Source organism: Phaenicophaeus curvirostris, chromosome 1 (genome assembly GCF_032191515.1).
Source record: "Phaenicophaeus curvirostris isolate KB17595 chromosome 1, BPBGC_Pcur_1.0, whole genome shotgun sequence".
Taxonomy (NCBI): Eukaryota; Metazoa; Chordata; class Aves; order Cuculiformes; family Cuculidae; genus Phaenicophaeus; species Phaenicophaeus curvirostris.
Genome location: NC_091392.1, coordinates 4,386,745 through 4,413,780, shown reverse-complemented (window position 1 = coordinate 4,413,780; position 27,036 = coordinate 4,386,745). Strand labels below are relative to the sequence as shown.

The following is a 27,036-nucleotide window of genomic DNA, read 5'->3' as shown; positions in this document are numbered from 1 at the left end:
ATATAGGGGATGTAGGAGCATGTGGCCTCCCAGCAGTGACATAGAGGCTATCAAGAACAGAAGGACAGCTTGCTTCCTCTGTCTTTATTTTTTTATAGAAAACATTCTCTTCTAGAACAAAAGCATTCTTCCTGAGAGCAAAATGTGCTAGTAAAAAGTCATACACAGAAACACTAGCTTTTAACACAAAAATATCTTTATTTTTCTAACAAAAGTGGAATAAACTAAAAATCCAAACTTTTTAATATAATTTTCTTTTCATTTATGTTATAGAATATGTATTTATAGAATTGCAATATGTATGTATACAAAAACTTATTGCATAATTGAGATGAAATCTATACACTTATATATATGTAAAGTTAGGTATGTATGTACTGCTTGGAAAAGCTGAAACTGTTCTCTAAAAGTGATGGTTTTTTTCCCTGCCATATGAATACTTCAATTTGGAAATTTCTGTGAAGAGCTGGTGACATCTTGTGGCCATTTCAATAAATCTGTTTAATTCCCTAAAACTTAAATTTGCATGACTAACTCTGGGCTGGGATTTGGCTCACGAAGTTCTACAAGAAGATGCAATTGTTTAATCCAGCTATCTACTTTGGCATCATCATCACAACTAGGCAAACTTCGCCGTTCGTAATCAATAGCGTGATCCCTTTCATCTGGAAATAGATAGAATGAATCTCTCCCTAAACCATGCTGACTGTACAGATCAGAGGAGCAGGTACCCAGTGCAGTTGGTAGTGCTCAAGGCTGCCACGCTGGCCTTCAAACTGGGCTTCACGAGACCATGAGACCTCTGCAGGTCTTGCGTGATACCTGAAGATAAGATGTCTTGAACACCACTAGATCCATACATGTAGGTGATTGAACCAAGCCATTCAACTCCACTGGTGATGAGCAGGAGCTCAGGGAGACTAGTTCAGATACTGATTGCTAGATTACGAAATGTATCAATCTCCTCTCAGGTTTCAGTAGCACTTGAATCCAAGAGGACCCAAACCCACAGAAGATGCTTATGAAAACTACAAGAATCACATGTTGCATATAACACTTGCTATACAGTTACTAAGTTAATTTGAAGCTATTTAATATACTATTACTAGTAAAATCCTGGGCTGCATAAGAGAGGGTACATGTTATTGCAAGATCATTTTAATGAGATGATTTTTAGGGTACCTTAAAGATAGAAAGACCACAGGATTTCTGCCTGCCTGAGAAAAAAATGTAGGTTTTTATATAGCAACCGACACATTCAGACTGGATTTAAGGATCTGGAAGTTAATGGCTCTCTAGAGACCCTCTGCAAAGTCTGATGGACTTGCTCAGTCCATCCTAACACCCTACAGACAACATTGTACAATGAACTGGACCCTCCACATCTGATAAAGAGCCAGACCTGAAAAATGACTGCTATCCCCACATGTACCCTTGGCATAGGAAACAGAACGAATACAAGTTAAAACTAAAATGACATTAACTGAAATAAATTTTGAAAAGATGAAGACCAAGATCTCAGCACAGAGGGGATTTTTTTTTTCACATGGCACTTCTCTGGTTCTCGGAAAGCCTTTGGTTTCTCAATTCAGTTTATGGATGGTGCTTAAAGCTTTCAAGATGCCCAGGTTTCCTTCCAGTTTGTTTTTGTGAGGGTGGAGGGAAGAGGATAGTGCTGATGGAGACATGAGCTTATCGCCTGCACGTGTAATGATTCCTACTGCTGTTGTCAGAGATCAGACATAGAGTGGGTCAACCTTAGGATCTCAAAGGTTGCAGAGGGCAGCTGCCCTAGCAGGTCAGGAGGACAGAGCTGTAGATAACTACACTTCATGTTTGAGTGCTGGAGTAGTTACTGAGAACATGAGCTTTGTAGGGGCATGAGACATGCTCTTTCTGGCCTGATGTTTCATGGCTGATCCTTGCCTTTAAACCGCATCCAGAACTGCTAATGATCACAGTGCATAGAAACAGTATATTGTGCAGTATATAACATGGGTGGAGACAAATGTTATAAGGATCTGGTCTTAGATGCTGGGCACTGTCTTCAGGTACTGAGACCCATCTTCTCCAGATATCTGTGCAGGCTATTTTCAGTGCTCCATAACAATTTTTGATCAAATCACTGTGCATGAATTTTGCAGCTGTTATGCAGTCTACCATTAAGAAAATACAGGGTACTTCAATATAACTATTATCCAGGGCTGCTGACCCTGATTCTTCCTGTCCTGTCTTCCTCAGACTGCATTTGGGGTTCTTGACTCATACTGTGAGGTGCAAGAAGAACAATTCAAGTCTAGGTCTTGACAGAGTTTGTCTGTACATTGCTGAAGATGAATCCTGGTCTTTCTGGTCACATTTATATCCTAGGAGTGAATGGGGCTCTCCAACCAGCTAATTCCACCCTCTACTTCCATACTTCCTGCTTGTGCTGGTTCTCATGGAGAGGAAACCAGGTAGGCAAAGTGCTAAGGAAATAGGCGTGATCTCACCTGGCTCAGGACCAAGACTGAGGAACACGCTACAGAACATCCCTCCTCACAGTCTAGATACAAGCTCCATTATCTACCTCTGAAGCAGAGATAACAGCAGTGCACCACCACAGAGAAGTTCACAAGGCTACCTGCATTCCAACCCATGAGGCGCTCTGTTTCTGTGGTCACGAGGACCATTCACATACCTAAGACACCGCATTTTTGGAATTACCTAGGAGCAAATATTTTTCACCAGAATACCTGATCTGGACATAAGGAAACTGTTCTTTCTGTTTAGAGCTAATCATTAGGGTCTGCAGAGGAGTTCTGTTCTCTTGTTGCCGATGGGCTTGTTACCTCACTGTAGAAAAACACATTGTCAAAACAATGTTTTGGAAGACAGCCTTCCTCTAGCAATCCACCACAAGTAACTGTATGCCTGCTGTTGGCCAAGAGCTACTGTCTCAAGATATTTCATATAGTTCAGTTTAATCTCATTTATTAATATTTTATTGTGACTCAAAGAACATAAGGGCAGCTCATCCTACAGCTGAAATCTTAATTCTACCAGATTGCAAAGACTCATTTGATAGGTAAAGGATGGTAAATAATATATTGGAACATAAGGAATAACTGCTATAATAAAAGAACTAGTAGAATTGCAAATTATGGCATGAATATGTTTGTATTTCTATGTATCCAGAAATGTGGGGAACAGAGGCAACATAATACATATAGTGCTAATACAGAGACGCTGGAAAGAAATGATGCCCTGAAGAAGGGCAGCTAGAGAGGATTAAATTATTTAAATACTCATTTAGCAAATGTGAGCTGGCTTGATTCATATTTATGCTAAAATCTTCCTTTTTTTCTGGCTGTATAATGGGGCTTTAGGTGTCAATAAGTTACATTTACTCTCTACGTGAGGCCCCTTTAGAAAAGCCTTGGGATGAATAATAATCATGTTTGCCTGTGCTTGAATTTGAAGATGCTGGGAAATCCATCTTTGCTCAAGAGGATCTTTTGTTCTCACTATACTGAGCAAGATCAGGAAAGGCAGCACCAGAGCTTGGCAGAAGACAAGGTCCATTCTGATTGTAATTTCTTTCAGGAAGCATGATAGAAGTTAATACCTTCGTACAACTGAGTTCATGATTATTATTATTGTCAACAACAGAGTGTGTAAAACACAAGGAAACTTCTGCAATGCTGTTCTGAATGTTTCTGTTTCAGAAACCAACAAAATACAATACTCTGCAGCCCGTCAGCATACGGAAACAAATTTTCTTCCCTTATCTCATACTCCACTGGCATATCATCAGAGTTAAAAAGGAATGAATGGACTACCTGCAGGACTGAAAGGTTTCATCCTATGTTGCCAGTGTCTGAAGTTTTCCATTTTCTTATTGAAAAGCTCCACCAGTATTGATGGGCTTTATCCCACATATGAAGTTAGACAAGTATCTCCGTTGTTTAGCATCTATATGATGGTCCTTAGGAGCACTGACACGGAAAAAAGCCTTTTATGCTAGGTACTGCATAAAGGATAGTAGCACTTCTTATCCTAAGAGATATGGAGGTCTTAGAATGTATATGAGGACTTGCTGGTCTCATCTGACTGCACACACTGGACATGGAATAAGCCATGTGGAGAGAACTCCCAGGCATTCTTGCTTCTCATTTTCTGAAGCATTTCTGGGTACCGTACCTGATACCTGCCATTTCTTGTCTTGGAGCTTGAAGGAAATCCATCAATTTCTAGGTCAACCAGGTTTTCCACTTCCTAGGGGAGAAAGAGGAAGAAAGAAAGAGGCGTCACTGCTGCCTTACTGTTTGTTTTATAACTTCATATATTACTGATTAGCATTCTAATAGAATTCCAAAGGGAATTTACCTCCCCTTGGTGGAAATGGGGAGCAAAAGCTCAAACCATCTCAGACCAAAATGCTGCATCTTTACATGTTCAGCTTCCCTCTGTGGCCTGCTAGCTCTATATGCTCTTGTAAGACCTTTACAAACATTTTACAATCTTTTCTTCTGAAAACAGGAGTAATACTGAACACACTGAAATGACCATAAAGAGCAGGAGGCAGATTATCATCAGGATGAGTCTAAGCATGGTTTTGACAGCATTTCAAGTGCTGATCTCACTTAAACCAGCAAGTTCAGAGACTTCTGCTCAAACCAGTAGAAATAGTCTCTGTTTTTTTGCTAATACACCTGAGAACTAGATTTGTTTGATTGGCAACCAAGGAACATCAGGTCTTTTCCAAGTGCAAAGCTGTGTTGATTCAATTAGAAACATGGTTCTTACACCACAGCAATACTCTTATATTTTGTTAGAAGTTTCATTTATGACAAAAAGAAGTGCATGAATTAATCTACAGTTTATATAATAGCATAAACACAGAGGTTTGCACAAGATTATCTTGAGCTGTTGAAGCACATTGGTGATGAACTGAAGCAGCATCTATGGTTAGAAAAGACTGCAGGTCTGGAGTGTTTTTGCTGTGAATTACAAAGGCAGTATAAACATTTCACTGTAAAAGAAGTGCTGTAAGAAGAAAGAAAAAGAGGGTATCTCTGCTCACTTCTTCTTTTTGTTAATCTTGAAAACGAAAAGAAAGCTTCACACCATCCCTGCTGACTTCATAGAAATATTGCGATATGGCAACATGGAAATGGGTGCAGACACCCAAATCTCAGTTCACCTGGTTCCGAGGGTTTACATTTGGACTCAGCTTCAGAGTCAAAGCTATAACTATACCTCTTTTCATCATGATATTAACCTCAACAACTACAAGTTCTTCTACAAGTTATCTCATCCCTCTGCTGAGGGGTGTACAATCAAGAGGCTCTTAACTCCATATTTGAATAATAACAACTCCATATTGAATAATAATAACTCCATATTTGAATAATAATAACGAAAACATGAATCCACAAGAAGCTTTGCTGAAGTTCTTAGTGATCCATACAGGAGAACCCATCCACGAAGATATTTAGGCGCTCTGTTTCTGCTTATTCCAGGGAAAGAGAATATAAAATACGCCGAAGGTCTGAGTGTACAAGCCCATTTCAATGCTCAAAAGTTAAAACCACCAGAAAAGGCAAAGTTGAGGTAAAAATATGAATCCTGCTTGAAAAGAAATTTGGAATTATGTCCATGCTATCCCAACTTTAATAATAAGAAAAAAGCAAAGCTATGAATGACAGGTGAAGACAAATTATCAGAACAATTCCATTTACATCTAAAAGTAGAAGAGAATTCATGATACAAGCAGAGCTCTGAAGCAATGACCGGTTCTGCTCCCACCAAAGCCAGCTCCAGCTTCAATACTGACTTCAGCAAGGAAGGGAGGCACAGGCTCTGCCATGAAATACTCACATCTGGGATTTCATCGATAACAAGATCAAAGCTTCCTACTCCAGAAGTGAGGAACAAAACCAAGAAGCAGCTCAGATGCTTCATTTTCTTGCTGCTTGTCTCCTGAGAACAGCCCGCATAGGTACTAGACACAAGATCTTTCCTTCTCAGAGACAAGTTCAAGGAAACAGCTCAGGATTATGCAGTATTTTGAACAAAATTTTGAAACGCTGACTTTGCTTAGGCCATAGGTAAATATTTGCCTTGCAACGTAACTCTGAGCTGTGGTGCCTGAGCAAGGGTTATCCAAATAGTGTCTTCATTCGCTTCTGCCCTTGATAACAACTCAGGCTTGCATAGGCTCACTTCTTGCTTTTGTAGCTTCCCATGATGTTTGACTAATTTCCTGCTAGGCACAGACCTTGGGGTATTCAAACCTTTGAAAGATCAAAGCAGGAACTCAGTTCTAGCTTGTTTGTTTATAATAAATGAGGTGAAGACTGGCTCTCAAAGCAATAGAAGCCACAACATTATGCTTCTCCAAGGGATCACCCACCCAGCCATCTCACAGCAGAATGCAGAGACCTTTGGGCTGGATCTTTGGGCTTTGGGTTGGACTCGATGATCCGGTGGGTCTCTTCCAACCTGGTCATTCTATGATTCTATGATTCTATGATTCTATGATTCTATGATTCTATCTTGACACACACACATAACTTCTTTCCACTCTGTATTGGAAAGGTTCATAGCTGGTGGTGGGATAGTTCAAGTTTTTCAAAGATAGTTATGTGAGAACATCTGATGATGTTTTCAGATGAACATCGTGTGGCTCCTGGGTGCTTTTGAAACCATTTTGGCCTTTCTGCCTCTTTGCACATTTCAAGAGATGAGATAAAGGAAACTAGAAAAGCAAAAGGGAGAAAGAAGAAAGGAAGCAGGTTTCTAGCAAAAGGAGCTCATCCAGTAAAACAGGAAATTTGCAGGCATCTGAGCAACCACAGCGGAAAAGACTGAATTACTGTGTGGACCCTGGAATAAAACACCAGATTATTGTATTGTATTGTATTGTATTGTATTGTATTGTATTGTATTTTATTGTATTCTATTCTATTCTGTTCTATATTATAATATTGTGTTACATTTTTATGTTTCAGTAAAAGATTTCTGCAGCAACAGTCTTCTGTTAACACATTTTTTCAACAGACTGTTTCTCAGGCTGAAACCTGAAACTACATTCAGAAGTTCACAAGGAATGTGAGCAGAATAGTGACCTTTCAGCCCACTGCCATTTAAGAGCTGCCAAAGCTTCCTAGAAGTGAGCATAACAACTTGAACAAACACATAAGGCATTATGTAGTCCTCAATTAATTTATTTTCAATAAACCTATTTTATCCTCTGAAGAGAGGATAAAAATCTAACATCCATAGCATCCTGTGAGAAGAAGTTCCACATCCTAACTCTGTGCTGCAGAAGGAACCACAGCCTTTTGATCACTTTGAACTTATCACATGAGAGCTGCATATACTGTTTCACAGCTGTTATGCTGAAAGAGGCATTGAATCATCAATTCTGATTTGCCATCTCCTGATAAGATCTAAGCAATCCTGGATTTTGAACTTGGAGATGACATAGTTCTGTTTTTCCTACAAAGTATAGGAGTCTGTAGGGTGCATCCAAACTAGTATACAGCTTTCACAGCCAACCTGTTCCAGTGCCTCACCACCCTCACTGTAAAGAATTTCTTTCTAATATCTAATCTAAATCTCCCCTCTTTCAGCTTAAAACTGCTACCCCTCATCCTATTGCTGCACTCCCTGATAAAAAGCCCCTCCCCAGCTTTCCCATAGGCAAGAAGTCTCTATAGAATAGAATTTTCTTTAATTTCCTGATCCCTTATTTCAGTTCTTCTTTAACTGCTAAATATGTCGTCATTTTTTAAGTAAAAATAACAGGATTGGGAAGATAGTGTGACCACTAGATGGCACAAACTGCTCAAATATACTGCCCAAAAGAATCAAAAGCTGAAATTTCTCGAGGAGGAGCATCAGAAAACACACAAGAGGAACAAGAGCTGAGGATGCTCAGAGCTCTACCATTTGCTATCAGGGTAGGAGAACTTCCCCAGGATTTCATGGGGAGGACAAGGTCTCAGTAAGATGTTTTGTAGTATGTGTCAGTTGGGCTGTTTCATTCACTATCCTTGAAGCGCTTGGAGTTACTGCTTGGTAGAGTCTGTCCCTCAGATTAATTAAATTGTATTAACTTGCCCCTGGGGAGAAATGCTTACAAGTTCTGTGTCATATGACATAGCCAGTTCTGCCTTCTGATTTTCCTGTATAACAATTTCCAGTGATCCAGGTAAGAACAAGATTTACCTGGGAAGCAACAGGGCTTGTGCGGGGTGCCTACTGCCGTGACATTCATCCTGCCACACCCCAATCTTTCTGGAAAACTATATGTGGACATCCACACATGGTTTCTTTTGCTTCAACTTTAACCTCTTGTATTGCCATTCGACAGGGCCATTTCAGGCATCACGACCTGGCAACCTGTCTGACCAAATGACCTCTTCAAAGCATGCTTCACAGAAGCCCCACAGGAAGACTCAGACATCCTCTGCACTGAGGGCCTTTGGCAGAGAATTTGAGCATATTTAAAATTTTCATCCTGAATTAGAACAATACCAGATTTTGAAGTTCCGAATGCTCTGCTGGGCCATGACTTACATGACTAAAGGCAACAGGGAGTTCAGCAGCTCCCTGGGAGCCCAGAAAAGTTCTTTCAGGAGCACAGGCACCTCCTAAGTTGTGTCATAACTGAGACCCATCAAGATGTTTCAGAGGAGATTGATTAGATTAAGAGCTGAAAGAAAATATTTAATTTAATTTTACAAACTTACACCGTAATCAATTTTACATCTGGATATTTATCTATGTCTATGCCTGTGCAGCACTTTGGGACTTCTGCCAAATTCTTGACCAAATTGTTTGTTGTGAATGCCATTAAATTCATAGTAGAGTGGTTTGGATTGGAAGGGACCTTAAAGGTCATCCAGTTCCAACCCACATGCCATGAATCACCTTCCACTGGATCACAACTTCTACTGGATCAGGTTGCTCAAAGCCTCATCAAACCTGGCCTTGAACACCTCCAGGGATGGGGTGTTCACGGCTTCTCTGGGCAATCTGTGCCAGTGCCTCACCACCCTCACAGGATCTCTTCCTAATGTCTAAACTAAATCTCTCTTCATTCAACAGATTCATGTCCTTCCTGTGCTGAGGAATTCGACAGTTTGTTAGTGCTTTGGGTAGTTTTAGTTCCTGGTTCAGACACTTCTGCTTGAGCATTTTGATCCCTCTGTGTGAGGTGGGTGTCTAGTATGCCATTCTTCTACCTAGAAGAACAGAGAAGTGAAAACCTTTAATTTATGAATCCATGCAGCCATGGCACTGACGTTATGACCAAATACCTTGGTCATAACAAGGTCATAAACGACCTTGGGCTAGAAGGTATCAAAGTTTTCTTTAGCTTCAACACTCCCTACAGGATTTCTTTAACTGGTACAGGGAAAATGGGAAAGGCTACTTATACTCACCAGCCTTGAGTGGAAAAATACGGGTGGAGTAAAGATTTGTAAAGAGAGCATCATTGAGACGCATGTGTTTGTATGTCAACACAGAAAGATTCCTTGACATAACATGTCAGCTGTTCCAGCTGAAACGTGTGTGTAAGCTCAGTATTTCTGCTCATGCTGGCCGCAGGCATGCCAAGCAATTTAATTTGCTGAGCTCCCACCCAAAGAACAGATGCTCATCTTGCTAAGTCGGCAAAAGTCAGCATGAAACATGTCTAATGTGAACACACCTGAGTAACTGCTTATCTCAATCTCGAATGGCATCCCCAGCACAATGCCTTCCATGCTCCCCCCAAAATCAGGAGACCTTATTCCAAGGAGGGGGATAATGTGAACAATCAAGACCTCGGGCTTAATGCTCAGTCACCAAACCTAACTGCATCTGAAGCACGTTAAAACACACCTTGGTCTTATTTAGCTACACGCTGTGTCCTTATGTTCCCTTGCTGAGGAAAGCATGAGGAGAACTGGCTGTTCCTAATCACTTTTGAAGGGCAGTGCTTTTCCTAGCTTATTCTCTCATGCCTGTTGGTTATCCTGTGCCTGCTCTGGGGGCCTATTTTGGTCTGAATATCCTCCGTTCACCAGATGAACTTGGAATTTCCTTCACTGTGGTTTGCACTGTCTCTCTGTTTTTATTTACTCAGGCCCTCAGCTCCTCATCTGTGCAATGGGAGAAGCAGAGTGGCTGTAGAAACAAGCTGAACACTGATCAGGAGGGAAAGAGTAAATGAAGGTGAGATTTGGGTGTTTTTCCAAATGCCTCCTGACTGCCCAATGGATGTTTCAAACTGGTAAACAAACATCTCCCCATCCTGCCCAGGCACTACCTTTACCTCTATGGTTAACAAGGTAGTTTTGACTTACTTTAAAAGGGTACTTAGGTTTTTCTCTAGCTTTTCCAGAACAGTAAGTAAATCATCCTATATGCACTGTTTTAAATGCCCTTTTCCAGTATTTCTAAGTGTGTGTTGCAAGGCTTTTATTAAGTCATGTTCCCTGGTTAGTGAAACATGGACAGAGCAGATTGAGGAGCAGCCCACTCTAATGTCAGTACTGAGAGCACCAGAGGCTGCAGCGCTACTTTTCATGCTACTCCAGCGCACTTCTGTGTCTAAGCTAGACAAGATATGCAGGAACTGAAACAAACTGGGCTCAGGTGAAAATCACTTCAAACCATTTCTTTTTGCATCCTTAAACCAAATCTCAACCTGAACCATAGCTTTGAAGTCTTACTTCGTTCCCAAATGGATGGTTTAGTCCTCTTGCGTCACCCTTTGAAATGATGAGGAGCTGAAGACAATGCCTTGACTGTGTTCTGGCAGGGACCACACCAGCCCAGTAAACATTTGAGGTGCCTCTGGGGCCCTGAAATATCTTGCCTCAGGCTCCCTTCAGCTTTCTACCACTATATTCTCCTCTCCAACCACATAAGGGATTGAGTTTGCTGATGACACCAAGCTGTGTGATGCAGTCAATATGTTGGAGGAAAGGGATGCCACCCAGAGAGACCTTGACAGACTTGAGAGGTGGGCTTATGTGAACCTCATGAAGTTCAACAAGGCTTTAAGGTCCTGCACCTGGGTCAGAGCAATCCCAAGCACAAATACAGGCTGGGTGGAGAATGGATTGGGAGTAGTCCTGAAGAGAAGGATTAGGGGATGTTGGTTGATGAGAAGCTCTACGTGACCTGGCAATGTGAACTTGCAGCTCAGAAAGCCAAATGTATCCTGGGCTGCATCAAAAGAAGTGTGGAATAGGTTGCCCAGCAAAGCTATGGATGTTCCCTTCCTGGAAGTGTTCAAGGTCAGGTTGGATGGGGCTTTGAGCAACCTAGTTTGGAAGGTATCCTTGCCACATGTTCAATTTGGAAGATGTAATGCTCCCAGGACATACGCTTTTAGAAAATGTATTGTCTCAGGTGTGTCCACGTGTGTCCATCTAGGAGGAGAAAATCTAGTGGTCCAAGGGTGCGTTTATACATCCCAGCAAGGCACAGAGACATTGACCCACTCCCTGGATTGTCACTGCTATGGACTAGAGCTGAAGCAAAACAGCTTCAGTCCCTGATGACCCAGAGCTGGAAAGGAAAAAGAGAATAAAGCGGTTTTAATCCTGACAGGTTTGTGCACCAAACATCTAGTACCTAGAACCTGCAAATAAAAAAAAAAAAAAAAACCAAAGAAAAGGAGAGGAAATTTAGGTCTGATGGATTTAAGGAGTTACTACTGACGTAGAAAAATGAAGTAGAAAATGCTGATGATTTGGGGTTAGGTGAGCACTGTAGATGCAAGTTCCCAAACACCTGGGGGTGAGACGTGTCTGCTCTGTGCCAGTTGGCACTGCTGCTCCTGAAGGAACGTCCCTGGCAGCTGAGCAGCAGGGAACAAACCTGCCCAGCCTGCGGCTGCCTTTGCCCTGGGCTGACTGGGGAGCAGAACGCTTTGCCTCCAGGAAGAGAGGAAGGCTCACCCCAGCTTTCCCAGCTGAGAAATAGAGTCCAGATGACAAAAGAGAGGGGAGAAAGCATGGATGTTGTCTGGTTTTGCTGGTGGGAAGGTACCTGGCCACCTGGCAGGGTGCAAAGGCAAGGGTGTGGGGGAAGCCCTGCCCTGCTCTGCGATGCCAACCCCAGGGCAGTTCTCACAAACAAACCAGGGCTCTCCAGAGAGGGAGCAGGAGAAGCTGTCCCTTCAGAGAAGATAAAACTGAAGGGTTTTACCCCTCCTGGGTGAAGACCCAGCCTCGAAATGTGCCCTTGGATTGCAGTCCTCCTGGGTAGGAGGGTGCTTTTTCATACAGATTGTGGTGTAAACCGTGCAGCCCTGCCCATCGCCATGGATTATGCCATAAGGGGGCACGTTGACAGCCCAGTGTGTTTTTCCAGCTCCCACTGGTGCTGGACACCAGCCCCTCAGGCAGGTGCTGTGTCCCATTCACCATTTTAAGCCCTGGCTGAGCATCCACCCAGGTAGAAGAAAGGTCATAGAATCATAGAATAACCAGGTTGGAAGAGACCCACCGGATCATCAAGTCCAAACATTCCTATCAAACACTAAACCATGCCCCTTAGCACCTCGTCCACCTGTGCCTTAAACACCTCCAGGGAAGGTGACTCAACCACCTCCCTGGGCAGCCTGTTCCAGTGCCCAATGACCCCTTCCGTGAAATTTTTTTTCCTAATGCCCAGCCTAAACCTCCCCTGGCAGAGCTTGAGGCCATTTCTTCTTGCCCTGTCCCCTGTCACTTGGAAGAAGAGGCCAGCACCCTCCTCTTTACAACCCCCTTTGAGGTCTTCTCAACCTTCACCCTTGCTGAGGGCCACCATGGGGATGGGGTGCTGCTGGTGCCAAAACAACAGGTGGCTGAGCCTCAGGGACCCCCAGCACCACCCATCTCCATTGCACGAGGTGAGGTGGGAGCTGTGGGCAACATCGAGAGGGGCACAGTGGTGGCTCATGCCCAGCAGCTCATGGGACCCCTGGCTGAGGGAAGCATCTGCAGGATGGAAGCCCTACGATGATCCCCTGCAGTGCCTGGCAGCATGGGAAGCTGCCCTGAGTTGAAAAGGGGCTGGTCCCAAGCTGGGAAGGAGGAGAAGAGGGTGGATCGTTCTGTCTCCTGTCAGCCTCCTTTGCAGCCCGTCCAGCAGCACAGGCAGCAGCTGCAGGCAGCGAGGCTTTCTTCTCACCTGCGGGGCAGGGAGCCCTGGCCATCGCTCCCCCTCCACCATGATCCTTTGGCTATGGTTCTGCTGGGGCTTCTCCTCTTCAGCAGCACAGCCCGACTCAGAACTGATGGCGAGGTACCTGGAAGAGGAGCTGATGGCAGACTACAACATCATGGAACAAGTAGGTTTGAAGGCGGTCGTCGTTTGGGAGAAACTGGTGGTTGGGACTGGCTTTTCTCCTCTTAACCATCTGTGCTGACATGCAGGGCAGCCTGCTAGAACTCTATTTATTGCACCCATCCCTTCAGCATGGCCATGGCTCAGCTCCGTGGGCTCCTACTAAGGAGCAAAGCAATTATTGGAGGTGTTAAGCCAGGAGAGTGCGGGCACCCTACTGTGCTGAGTGCTGCTGCCTGGGGATGGGTTCAAAGCTGACATCCCCATGACTGTGCTAACAAGGCGATTTGCAGGGACAAGGGAGTTAACGCAGTGTCCTGGCTGTGCGCCAGTCTGAGTAATTCAGAATATTTCAGGCTCGGAGGAAAGTTTTTCTGCCTATGAACTTGGTCTTACCGTACTTGATTTTTAACTCATGCTGGGTGAAATGAACCACATGAGTTTCAGCTTGTAAAATGCGTCTTGAACAGGTGAGAAAAGAAATATATCCTGCAACTGAGGCTGTCGTGTTGTGTCATTCCGTGGCTTAGATTTCCTAGGGAAACAGGGCTGAAAGGGCAATGAACTCTTTGCAAGTTAGCAAGAGAGTTTGGGTGGTGGTTCTGGAGGCTGTGAATTAAAAGGCTGAGCTTTGGATCTTTGCTCACATCCTCCAGGTCCATACCAGCTACCATGTGTGACTTTGGGTCCCTTAGGGCATCGGTCTAAATTTGATCAGATCTGAAAGGCTCAGTAGTATCTTTAACACCTGTGTGAGAATGGCAGATATGAAGCAGGACCTATGGAAGACCTGTACCTTGCTGGAGGCCATGTGGGATACCCTAAACTGTTTAAAATGTCACTTGATGCCTGTATTTGGCATCTTCTGCCATACAATAAACGGGAAGAGTGAGACTCTTCATATGTATCACTAGCACTGTCTTAGAGTTGATCATTCAGCTGCTCATTCCACCCACACTAGAATGGGAAGGATTTCTCTCCAGAAGGACCATCTCTCTCCACGATGAGGATCTGAGAGATCATTGCCAATCCTCATTACTGTGAACACATTTTTCTTGTAGGGGAATTCAGCAAAAAACAGTCTCCCAAGTGGGAGAGAATATCTCCACTACCATTCTGCCAGTGGAGTCCTATCTGGGAACGCTCACTTATCTGCTTTAGGGGAAAATCAGTTGTGCAGCCCAAGTAACTGGATCATGGTGTTGAAATATCCTGGCTGATCTTGCTTGAGGCAGATAAAGGTGTTTTCATGGGAGCTGTTTTGCTGGCAGAACAGTGACAGCAGTAAACAGAAAAGCAGTGATGCCAAAAAAAAGTGATGCCTGAAAAACAATCTGCCCAGGGAGGTGGTTGAGTCACCATCTCTGGAGGTATTTAAAAGATGGGTGGATGAGGTGCTCAGGGGCATGGTTTAGTGGTTGATAGGAATGGTTGGACTCAATGATCCTGGAGGTCTTTTCCAACCTAGTCATTCTGTATAAATAAATGTGGTGACCTAGCCCCCTGGGCCAGCCAGGTCTAGAAGAGGGTATCTGTCTATCCTAACTCAACACACAGGCCAGATTAAGAAGCAACAGGTGCTTCCCCACATCAACACACTGTGCTATAAATAAATCTCTATCAGATTCAGAAGAGTGCATAAAACTGCATTTAACATCTTGGGGGGATTTTCTTGCACAAAGGCAGGTAAAGACACAGCTCTTTGCAAGATTGTGGTATTTGCCATGAGAGGATCACTTGTCGACTAATCCAGTGACTGACCAGTCAGCTAAGGTAGTTGGCAAGGTTGCTAGTTATTAACATTGTACTAGGGGTTGTCTAGAAAGCTCTTCACACATAGTTGGGTTGCTACTGTCCAGCTTATTCTCTATACCATGTTAAAACAAGCAGATGGCATCAGCTGTGGGTTCACTACTAGCCATTATTGGGCTTTAATAGGTGCTTTAGAAGGCTTTAAAGATAAAGGTTGATGGGAGCTTGGAAATCATTATATCACTAGATGATGCTAGATCCTCAAGATTTCAGAAGGTAGCTTTTGAAGGAGCTGCATCATACAAAATCTTCTTATCTAAATAAGCAAGCAAATAAAATGGATGTGTGGTGAGGAAAGATAAGACCAGTAACCATATTTCCAGCCAATTCACCAATTAGTTAGTAAAACCTTTGTGACTGTTCCGTACAGGATGACAGGTGAATTTGTGCCAAAAGGTAATCTTATAATTAAAAAAAGTACTGAGAAACACTGACCTCTCATTCCTACTTCTGCTCTAAGCAGGATCAGCTTCACAGAGATTTGTCTGTCTTGTTCTGAACAGAGATTCTTCAGCCTCTCACAGCAGGCTCCCAAGATGCTTTCCTTGCCTGAGTTAACAGACTCAGACAGAAAGTTTCTTCCAAAATTTAAACTGCAGAGAATTCCCCTTCCCTCTTCTCCTCTTCACTGAGAATTTCCTGAGGTTCTAATTTTACAAGATGTTGGCTAAAATAATGTAGAAGGAAATAATAGAGATTCTAGCAGAGGAGACTGTTTAATTTCTCCATTGGGCTTTCCTGAGCTTTTCAATGCAAGATATAAACAGACATAAAACCAAGGCAAGGGTTGATGTTATTTCAGTATAAATCAACAGAAAGGGCAAATCAGATTAAAAAAAAATTTGCATTCCTCTGCTCTGTGGAGTTTTACTGACATTTTGAGAAGTCACTTGGCTTCCCTCATTCACAAGAGACCTGCACTCTCTGTTTTGGGAGGAATTGGAATTGGAGATGTTGCTAAGCTGAGATTTACACCGCGTGCAGGGAGGAATCCAGAGGAGTTCTTGTGAAGGCTGATACAATGAGTATGATTGCATTGTCATAGGTGAAGCACGTTGTTTCATAACAAAATCTGTGGCTGAGTTTAAATATCTTTATTCTCCTTTTGCACTTAAGTAGTGCTTTTCTGTCACTGCATAGTAATCCACAGTACCCATGTAGAGTCTTTAGGCAACAGATCTGCTATTGAGGTAATATCAATGAAGCTGATGCCATAATATTAATTTACACAAGTTCTCCCTTGGAGCCTGTCCGAATATGTGGCAGAATAGGGTTATGTTTGCTGAGTCCCATCACATGGGTGTTAGGTTTTAACCTGTTCACTTCTCAAGCTCAAAGTAGCCACACTTTGCTGTGCTGAGAACAGCCTCAGGTGACTTAGCTTGCGTGCTCTACCCTCTCCCTGCCCAGCGTCTGTAACCCATAATGGTGCTGAATGCTTTCGCATGAATGAAGATCACATCTGGACTGAGGAATGGGCTTTGGCTTTGACTTACCTGAGGATGTAAATAAGCCCTGTGTGGTGTTTGAAGAGCATTTTGGACCATTTAGCAGCCCTTCTCATCATGTACCATACACCATGCAATGGGGCAAAACCAGCAGCACAGAGCCTTTGTGTGACTCCCTAGGAGACTATAAGAAGATAAACTTCCATTAGAGCTAAGGGCTGAGGACTGTATCTTCAAACAGAGGGTCTCTTGACAAGTAGAATTTGCAAAATACATAGTACCTCTTTGCCTCCAAGAGCCACATTCCATTACTGAGCTTTGATTGATGGGTCTATTAATGTACAGGGGGGTTAAGTTTTAATTTTAACCAGAGGAATATTTGAGCCTGGCCATGGGTGATCAGTCACACAAACCTGTGTCTGGATTTAAACAAGTGACACATCTTTTGTACGTTGACTAGGCTCCATTAACTCTCTTAACTCTTTGCAGGTTACACGCCGTGTTCCAAGACAGGCCAAATTTTTGCAGAGGCTGGTATGTATCGCACTACGTCTTTATTTTACTTCGTGAAAATTGTACTTGCTCTATGTATATATGTGTGTGCATCCCTGTGCCCAGGTATAAATTATGTCAGTGGTTGATGGTAGGGTGAGATTCTAGGCAAAATATTTTCGTTTTGATCAATGCAAGAGGTAGAGATTCTTCTAGTACTTCCCAATCCATCTTTTCAACCCCAGATTTGGAGAGAGAACATCTGATGCTAGAAACCTTAATGATGCAATGAACATAAACCTGATGAAATCTTAGTTAATTTGAAGAGAAATGGGGAGTTTACTTTGAGATTTGAAGATCTATGTTGTTCTCTGTCTGAAATTTACATAAGGAAAGAAGAAAACAAGGAACAAAATAACCTTCTTTGAGCACAGGAACCTAAACTTGAAATCTACAGCAAACCTGTGGGATCTGCTAGTAATGGTGAAGTGAGAGTTGCATGGCTTAGATCAAAACTTTGTCTAAGGAGGCAGCCAGTGAAATTGCTGTTCACAGCCAGTTATTTTTCAGGCTTTGCTGAGGGATGGGGGCTTCCCAGTTGAGGAACTCATTTCACACACGAGCAGCCATCACATGTTAACAGCTTCTGGTCCCTTTGATCTTTAATATATCTGAATCAGCAGCCTAGAGGAGTGAAACTCTGAGACTTATTACCAGTTTATTACTTCTAATCTGAGATACGGTCAATTTGTTCTGATCAAAGCAACTGATAAAGGTAAAACCATGAAGTTTATTTCATTTATCTTCAGCTCTCTTCTGTCTTTCCAAACATTTGATGTAAACAAGCATAAAATTGTTTGTTTGGCAAGAAAATTTCAGCTCCCAGTTCATCATAATAACCGGGGCACCTTCATAAAACATTCAGCCAACCTGCCTCATAGCAGTATGCTAATCTCCTGCCTTGGCATTCCCTAGCCTTAATTTTAATAGGGATAATAAATCACAGTAATAATAATATTAAACAAATGGTTTGTTTTGTTTTTTTCCTTTGTGTTGTCTCTCATCTTCTGAAGACCTTAATAAAAAGTTGGGAAAACAAGCAGGCATTTGCGCAGCTGTAAGTCAGAGCATCAGGCACTGATGGATTGTGCAAGACCTCCAGGGAATGCACAAGAATCACAGACTGGAACTTGGGCTGCCTGCCAAGCCCAACCTAGCAACCTGTTTGGAAACTGCCTTTGCCCCCACCGTTTATATTTTCTATATACAAGGAATAACAGATCCCTTCCAGGGTTGGGAAGATGAATCAACTCTTTCATCCTCAGTTGTATGTGATATCCTTGTTCAGCGTTTGCTTTCTCCAGCAGCAATTCCTAAGCAACAAGAAGAGGGAAAGATGTTGAATGCCTTTTTTTTTTTTTTGGTATTCTATTTATTTTTGCTCTTCCTCAGTCTATGAGGATATCACAGCTGGAACTTGTTCAGCAGGATAGGGACAGAGATGAATTGAAGCTAGCAAATGAGTTCAGCAAAAAAACTTAAGCAATGTGGTTCTTGAGCTTTGGAACTCCTTGTTACAAGATGTTGTAGATGCGAAAACCTTACACGGATTAAAAAAGCTGCTGCGTAAAGTCACAAAAGAAAACTCCACAGAGGTTTACTAAGCACAAAAATGCCACTGTTGGTTGAGGAGTTTCTTCAGCCACAGATTACTGAAAACTGAGAGTGTGTTTCTGGGTAGTATCAGTACAGTTTGGGTTGATTTTACACACTTCTCTAAGCATGTACTATTGACCTCTGCCAGTGACAGGCTGTACGGTTAGAATTGCTTTTGTTCTCACCCAATACAGCCATTCTTATGTTCTTGTCACAAGAGCAAGTCCACATCCTCTGTCATATTCTAAAGACTTTCTGATTTCAGATGAATCCATCATTGCAGTCCCATTGTTAGACTTAGTGTCAGATCTGTCACCACAGAACCACTTGTATTTCAAATAAAAAGGAAAGGACTCTTTTGCTGTTGAGATGTCAGCAATGTTTGAATCCACATCTTATGATGAATTGCAGAACATGGGAGTGGATGCAGAAGATCTGGAACCCAAGAATTTGCTGTAGTTTCATATTCTTTTATTTCTGTTATTAAATCCTCTCTATCTCTTGCTGTGCCACAGGCAATTAGTGGTACGGAAGACTGAATGAAACATCAGCTCATTGTATCTGAAAATATTCCTACACCACTGCTTCTGATCAAAACTGCCTATCCTCTCCACCTTCAGGATAATGAGACTGGAAAACCATGCCGATGTATCAGGGAAGGTCCTAAGAACAACAGGGTCAAGTTGTAATCAATACTGATTGAATAAAAGCCACTAGTGGCCTAAAGAGGGGATATTAGATCTGAGCAGATGCGTTCTAGTCTTGATTTCTTTCCATTGTTCTCCATGGGAGCTTAAGCTCAGAGCACACCACATATTCTCCAGCTAAGAAAGATATCTATCATGATTAAGCTGATCTGAGACACATTTATCAGATTCTTTCCAAGCCTTGAAAGTATAGGCAGGTGGGGTTTTATTCCAATTTTATTGATAGTTTTGTGTTTGTTGCCAGTGGACCCTCATTCCTCTATTTACTTGGAATTCACTAGCCTAGCAGCTTGGTTAGCTGGATGCTCAGTGATAATACTGCCTCTGAGGCCATCAGCTACTACAGAAACGTTCTTGTTTAATACTTATACAAACATTTGCTCCTTTTGTTAAGCCATTTGTTAAAATGATTTTTGTTTTGGAAAGAAACCCTGGAAGTAGAGCTAAAGAGCATGTTCTTCACAAGTCTTATGTAGCTGTGACTATTTGTCAACCTCGGTATGAAGAATCTGGGTGTATTTGGCTTAGTGAAGTTGCTCTGTATTTGCAATGTATTTTATTCCTTAGCTTCCTTCTGTTCTTGAGGGTTTAGTCTTTGACTGTTTAAGGCAACATACAAACATCTTTTCATTTTACTTGAACAGCTTATAGTTAAATACACTGAAGTCTTCCAGGAAGAAAACTCTTGAGCTCCACATTAGACTGGAGAAATTTTCCAGCCTGGGGCTTCTGCTCAAAAACACATTCTCAAGAAACAGAAATTGGCTTTCAGCTTCTGTCATATGTCATTCATTTCAGTCTCTGCTGCTTCTTTGTTGGAAAGAATCCAGTACGGGCTAAAAGTCTTAAAATATTTTACTCAAGACATCACAGTGTCAGTGTTTCTTATTGAATCTCTTCCATCCATTGGCTGAGACCTCCAGGATGGATACTCAGCAGAGGAGGGCTGAGTCAACTCCGTTGACAACTAACTTATGGATCTGATTGTATGAATTAGAAAATGCTGCTTCATACAAAGTGATTTCAGTCTCTCAAGGGGACTTAGATCTGTTGTGCAAAGTACATGAGGCAATTTCTCTGACATCGGTTCTAGACCCTACAGGGATGTATTTTGGGCTTCTCTTCCAAGGCCATAAAGGACTAATCCTGATCCTCTCACACAGTCAGAGTTGAAGGGTGCAATTTAGGATACAGGTGGATTTTATCAGCGTGTTTCATAACATAAAGGCTGGCATCACCAGAACTCTCATCCTGCCTGGACCCTTCCCAAGGACTGGAGAATGTCTGTGGTCTTTGCTCTTGTGTGTGAACCCTGGCAGTGCCACCTCTCTGGTTTGCCTTTTGCAGCTGACCTAGAATTTTGAGGGCAAGCCCATCTTCCCTGTTGTTGACTGTTTTTCATATGGAGTCTGTTACTCATAAGGTGGTTATTTGCTTGAGCATATTTAGTGTTAAACCCAGTGAAATACTGAGTTACCTAGCTCTCAGTGTTAACAGGTAACTTCTGATATCTACAGGAAACCAAGCCTCGGATGTCTGAATTCACTGTGAAATCCACAATCATTTCTCGGTATGCTTTCACCACGGTGTCCTGCACAATGGTGAACAGCGGATCTGAGGCACGAGAAGGTGTCTTTGAGATGCAAATCCCAGCTGCTGCCTTCATCTCCAACTTTACTGTGTAAGTAATGCTGACAGCTGGATGGACAGTGGTTCTCCTGTACCACAGGTAGCTCTCTCAGGTTTCCAAAACTGGATAATCTGCAGTAGTGCTGTAACAAGGCTTTTAAAATAATTTCTTTGGGAAAAAAATAAAACCACACATGATGTATTTTATCCAAGACTGGTCGTGGCCCCAGAGCACAGAGCAAATCCTTGGATCACAGGCTGCTAAGATTCAGGTATATGGGGAAGAACGTTCTTCTATTTCCCATTTGAATGTATTTTAACAACTTCCTTTTCCTCCTCTCTCTCTCTTTCGGACCAGAAAAATCACTCGTAGCCCTCAGAAACCTTTCCAATTAAAGTTTTGGCAACAGTGGCACACCATAGTTATTCCACCTAACTCTGACAACGATGCTTGAGAAGCTTCTTGTTGTTCCAGGTTCTCCATACTATAAATGGAGAAGGAGAGTCAACTCCAACTAGAAGACAGGTAGACTTACTGTTGGGGATTCTAGTCAGTCTGTATAGATAATAGAGCAGGTAGAGGGTAATCAAGCTCATTATGAAATGAGTAGTTAAAGAGTAAATGAAGCTCTTGGTTTCAAAAACATGTTTGGTTTAGTGATGCTCAGGTTGCCCATAAGGGTAGACATTGGGGCCACAGTTTTGGATCTGACCATAGCAGACAGGGGACTGGCTCTTGCAGAAAGACTTCTATTTGGACTGAATAGGAGGAAAACCAGGCTTTTGACTTTGACTAGGCAAAATGTATGTTGAGGGCTGTTTTCTTATGGAATCCAAGGCCCTATAACTCATTCCTGGGGAGTAACTTTATACTTAGGGAAGCAGCTAACTGAGAGCAGTCATCCTGAATATAACCCCATGGATCAACACAGATGGTGGATCTGAAACCACAGAAAAAGTGCTTTTTCGGACTCTTGGCAACTGCTTTGTTTACTGGCTTGCATAATGATGTTTGTAGTTTACCTGATGAATTGGCATTTTAGAGACATAAACTCCTAGACTAAAAATATACTCTGCTCATACAACCAGCCAGGGAACTTCTAACTCAGCTTCTGTTTCAGTGGCTTGAGTGGACATAGAAATACCAGAAGCACACAGCCTGATAACATGTATAGGATCTGTGAATCCTTCCACAGCTATAGGAAGCTGTATCTGTATATGGGTGCAGAGTGGTCATCCTGATGTCTCTGCTCTCTAGGATCATTGGGAACAAGACTTATTATGGGGAGGTCACAGGGAAAGAAAAGAAACACAGCAGTGATGACAAAGCAAGGCACAAGAAACCTCCAAGCCCTACAGATGGAAGGTAAGTGTCCTACATTTGTCTGTGTTCTGGGAAGCAAAATACCCCATCTTTATTTTGGCTCCTTTGGCATAAACATCCATGGATTTACAGGAAGAAAGAACTAAACACAATGTTATTCACACTGACCTGTGTAATTCATGTAAAACTATGTGTAGCCTTTTCTAGTCCTGTTGTGCAAAATTTTCATGTGCTAGACACTCCAAGACATACTTGGGAGGGAAAGAAATCTTGTTACCTCTTGAATAACAGACAGGAAAATTAAAGCACACTGAAATCCAGTGACTTACAACTCCAAAACTACAAAGTTAGTGAGTGGTAGAATCACAAGCAACCTTTTGCAGTCATGCTTACTTGCCCTGTTCTCAGCACTTGCCTGTGTTAAGTCCTCTTGGCCAATCACTGGAAAAAAAGTCTCATCAGGTCTTAAAAACTATATGTTCACCCGAATGCACTTTTTCAGCAGCACTATGGAGCATTATCCCCCTTCTAATTTTACCCAAATAACTCTCAAAAATAGGCACCTCCGGATGGATTTTCCTGCTCCAGAAAATCCTGCATTATTCCCAGTTACCAGGGACAGTAGCACTATTCCAATGTCATCATATGATCAAGGACAGCTAAATAACTATGATTTTCATGTAAAAAAGATGATGAACTGTGGGGACAGAGAAGTCTGACAGAGATCAGAACAAATGAGTGGTATGTAGGAGGAGAATAAGGAGTTGTTCTTTTCTGTCTTTCGTATGAAAACTAGAGAAAATAGAAAGAAATTATGATAGGTTCGAAGTGGTCAAAATAAAGTATTTGTCACATAGATCGTGTTTCTTGCCACTAAAAATTGTGAATGCTAAACTTAATGTGCATTCAAAAAATGAGCAGGTAAATTCATAGTAGGAAAAATCCATCAGGAACCTTTATCAAAGGATCCGGACACAGACTGGCATAACCTGAAAGAGTTTTTCTTCCTTCTGAAACACTGTATTTCTCTTGCTGTGCCCTTTTGCTTCCTCTTCTGTAGGGGATCATTATCTTTCTTTGTTGGACCACTGGTATGACCCAGAGATGTCATTCCAACATTAAAAAAAATACAAGGCCAACATTGCACATGCAAAAAAAAAAAAATAGCCAGCATTAAAAAATACCTTTTTCTATGTGCTAGAAACATCAAAGTCTCAAATCCTTTTCAGTACTCACTGAATTTTGTGCATCACCAAAATCTCACATCAGTGAGTTCTGAACTTACCCCTGCAAGGAATTAAAGATTTCCATTCTTGCAATGTGGCTTTTTTAATTTTCCCTTCACAAATAGTAGTGCCTGGAATCATTGCAGTGCCTCGTAGCCGGATACTATGGTGCACTGAATGGGAGGTAGAGCATCTTAAGTTATCTCTGTTTAACAGAAGGGCAGCTGAAACAAATGAAATCTAAAGGTGGGAATTCATCTCACTTCAAATTAAGAAAAAGAAAGATGACTGTCAGTTGTATGCTGGGTGACTGGTGGCACACTCTGTTCAGTCAGAATAAAGGAGTCCTTTTAGGGAGATCTCCAGAGATGGAGTTTCCTTAAGAGTCCTCTTTCTCCTAATTGAGCATGTAGCTATAAACTGCTAAGATTAGGGAAGAGGAAATAATTTCTACTTTGCTTACGGTACTGCAATGAATGAGCAGTGGAAAAGTCAGGTATTAAATATGAGTCTTGCGAATTCTGTGTAATAAACCAAGAGGAAGCTATTCTTCTGACTCTGCTCCATGTTACACATGTTTGTCATATTCCTCTCTGTAAGAAATCATCTCATTTCTTAAGACCTTTCCTCCTGTGGAAACCTTTTATGTCCAATGCTTTGAGAAGCATTAAGTTGTTTTCATGCTTGTTGTTTTCACATATTCATTGCTGGAACATATTTATATTTGACAAACAAAATCCAGATTCATCATTCACTGGAGAAGACAGTACATGATGTGTATGGGGTGTGAAGGTGTCTTTGGATTTTCCTTCCAGGGAGAATGGCTATGAGACATTCAAAGCTTCTGTCTTCATTCCTCGCAAGATGCAGGCCAAGTTCCTACTACATTATGAAGAGCTTTTGCAGAGGCGACTGGGAAAATATGAGTATACAGTCAGCATCCGGCCCCAGCAGCTGGTGGGGAGGTTACGTGTGGAGGTGAACATCCTGGAGAAGTCGGGCATAGTTTCACTGGAGGTGCCTCCCCTTCGAAACAGCAAACATAAAGGCAATGGGAAAGTTGATGGTAAGGAGAGATTTTATGAGCTGTGGTTCTGTTACTTGTGGGGCCTTAATCACTTCTCCAGAGCTGTGCTGGCAGTGTTGGGAGTTCTGCAAGGCAATCGTGTGTAATTATGTAGACTGATGTTTCATTTGCTTTCTCTCTGCTCCAAACGAAGCATGAAACAAAACCCGAACATCGTATGAAAGCAACATTGTCTAGGATCAAGACTATGTTAGAAACTAGAGGACACATCTCATGAAGACAACAAGAAAAATGAATGTTAGCATCTCAGTGGGCATAAATTATTCTGGCAAATACCAACTATTTAGAAAGATGCATTTTTTACTTTCCCTTCCTCACTCTTGCTTCATCTACTGTATGACAGATACATTCCACCCAGAGGTGACTGTGTTTGACTGACAAGCAAGTTTCAAAGCACTGCACACCATCAGCTATTCTTATTTAGAGATCTTTCATTCACTGACAGGGCAATCTCAGGGTTCATGGAAGCTGGTATAATGGCTATGTGAAAGGGATTTCATGAACCCTGTGCAGTTCGGTGGTGGGAATTCAGTCTTATCATAAAGGCTGATGGCTTTTGTTCTGTTTTCTGTAAATGGCTGTGTCCATGTGAAATCTGTGCATAAGCACAGAATCATAGAATCATTAGGGTTGAAAAAGACCTCTAAGATCATCAAGTCAAATTCTCTTCCTGAGAACATCATGCCTCCTAAACTATATCCCTGAGTGCCACATCTTCACACTTTCTGAACACCTCCAGGGATGGTGTTTCCACAACTTCCCAGGGACAAGAGAGTGGTGTTAAGGCCCTGAGGGCACCAAGATTCTTGACTGTCCCTACCTTTCTCTCCCAGGGTCACCACCAGCCCTGGGATCCCATTTAAAGCCCAGCCAGAAGTCATCAGTCCCTGCCCCAGACTGTCCTGTAGGATGTGACCTGTTTGTCCTAGGGCAGGCCCTGCAGGTCCATCCCTCAGTGAGCCCCTGACAAGCAGTTATATTAATATGGAATTTTTTGTGTTCATAACACACAAGTTTGTGGGAACTTTGAAGCTTAATGAATATAGGGCTGCTCCCATCCAACTCAGTACGATTTTTTTTTTCCCATTGTCTTTACAAGCTTTGAACTGGGCCTTCAGACCTTGTGCTCAGCAGTTGAGCAGATTCTTCCCTGGCTCCACGTCTCCTGGGAACTGTTTATTTGATGTGAGTTGTTTTTTCCATCCATCCATGCCAAGGTAGATAGGAAATCCTGCATTTTAGAACATGGGAAATTCCAAGAGGAAAATCCATGTTTTGCCAAAGCACTAACTGTGGTCCGAGTATCTGCTCTTACCTCCAGCTGATCTCAAGCACTGTTCAGACAGTGTTAAGGTAATCCTCCCAGTGTAAACTAACAGTGAGGAGCACAGGATGCCGTGATTGCTACATGTTGAGAAAAAAAAAAACCACCAAAAGAAGAGGGTGAGTCTGACCTGGAAGGAGGATATGGAGTCTGTGAGACTCAATCCTCAGCTACTCCAGGTGATATAATGCCCGCAAAACCAGTGGAGCTGTTCGTTTCTGCTAGGTAAAGACCCTAAAGCATGTGAACTGGAGTTAAACTGAATACTCAATGTAATACTACTGATATACTCCAAATTATAGTGAAATCAAGACTCTCAGTGATTTGGACCAGCGTCAGGTCAAGCCTCATGCAGCTAATTAGTTTCTCTGTTGCACATCCACGCATTGTATGGTAAATGTGCTCTGCCCCTCACCAGGAGGGACAGGAGACCTTTTTCACCTATGATAATGCATTGTGGTATATGGTTTCCTGCAAAACATCTGGCACCAATTAAGGTCAGAGGCAGCCTAAGCAGAGCAGACACTGGTCTAGTGCAGCATGGAAAATCCTATATGCAAGTGACATACAAGGAAAACTCTCATAATGTGCTATCCAATCTGTGAACACAGATCGTTCTTGGCACTGTGCTTCAGATTTAAAACAGCTCACATAAAAATGGGCTCAAGCTCAAAGATTCCATAATCCTCCCTAGCCACTAAAATGCATATGATATAGATGTCCCATTTCAGGTTGGATAAAGCAACTGAAACTCACATTCCTTGTGCTTTATCCCTGCTCAGAATTCAATTACAGACTCTTTCTATATGGAATTCCCCTATACAGTCAGTGAAATCTATTTGCTCTGGTGAAATCACTGAGTCTGTCATGGGCGGTCGCAAGTGGGTTGTGTCTCTGCTAGATCAAGTCTTCACAGATACTCAGGTGTGTGCTGCTTAAATGAATATTTGGGTTAATGCATTCAGTAGGTTTGCTGAGATTCTTTCTAATCTAAAGGAAGACAAGGAG

The 27,036-nt window shown here is 42.3% G+C and overlaps 2 protein-coding genes across 2 annotated transcripts in view; one reads left to right on the top strand and one right to left on the bottom strand.

The window, feature by feature from the left end:
* The window catches only part of ITIH2 (inter-alpha-trypsin inhibitor heavy chain 2), a 29,495-nt gene extending 23,434 nt beyond the window's left edge, over positions 1-6,061 (bottom strand). Inside the window, exons 1-2 of the mRNA XM_069867876.1 lie at positions 5,863-6,061; positions 4,183-4,257 (exon numbers count right to left, since the gene is read on the bottom strand). Coding sequence (XP_069723977.1) covers positions 4,183-4,257; positions 5,863-5,946 — 159 coding nt within the window. The 5' untranslated portion in view covers positions 5,947-6,061. The remainder of the gene's footprint in view (positions 1-4,182; positions 4,258-5,862) is intronic.
* A 7,098-nt stretch (positions 6,062-13,159) lies between these two features.
* Positions 13,160-27,036, top strand: part of ITIH5 (inter-alpha-trypsin inhibitor heavy chain 5) — a 50,648-nt gene continuing 36,771 nt past the window's right edge. Inside the window, exons 1-5 of the mRNA XM_069868116.1 lie at positions 13,160-13,327; positions 17,073-17,117; positions 20,956-21,119; positions 22,326-22,433; positions 24,433-24,683. Of these exons, the coding sequence (XP_069724217.1) occupies positions 13,208-13,327; positions 17,073-17,117; positions 20,956-21,119; positions 22,326-22,433; positions 24,433-24,683 (688 nt within the window). The 5' untranslated portion in view covers positions 13,160-13,207. The remainder of the gene's footprint in view (positions 13,328-17,072; positions 17,118-20,955; positions 21,120-22,325; positions 22,434-24,432; positions 24,684-27,036) is intronic.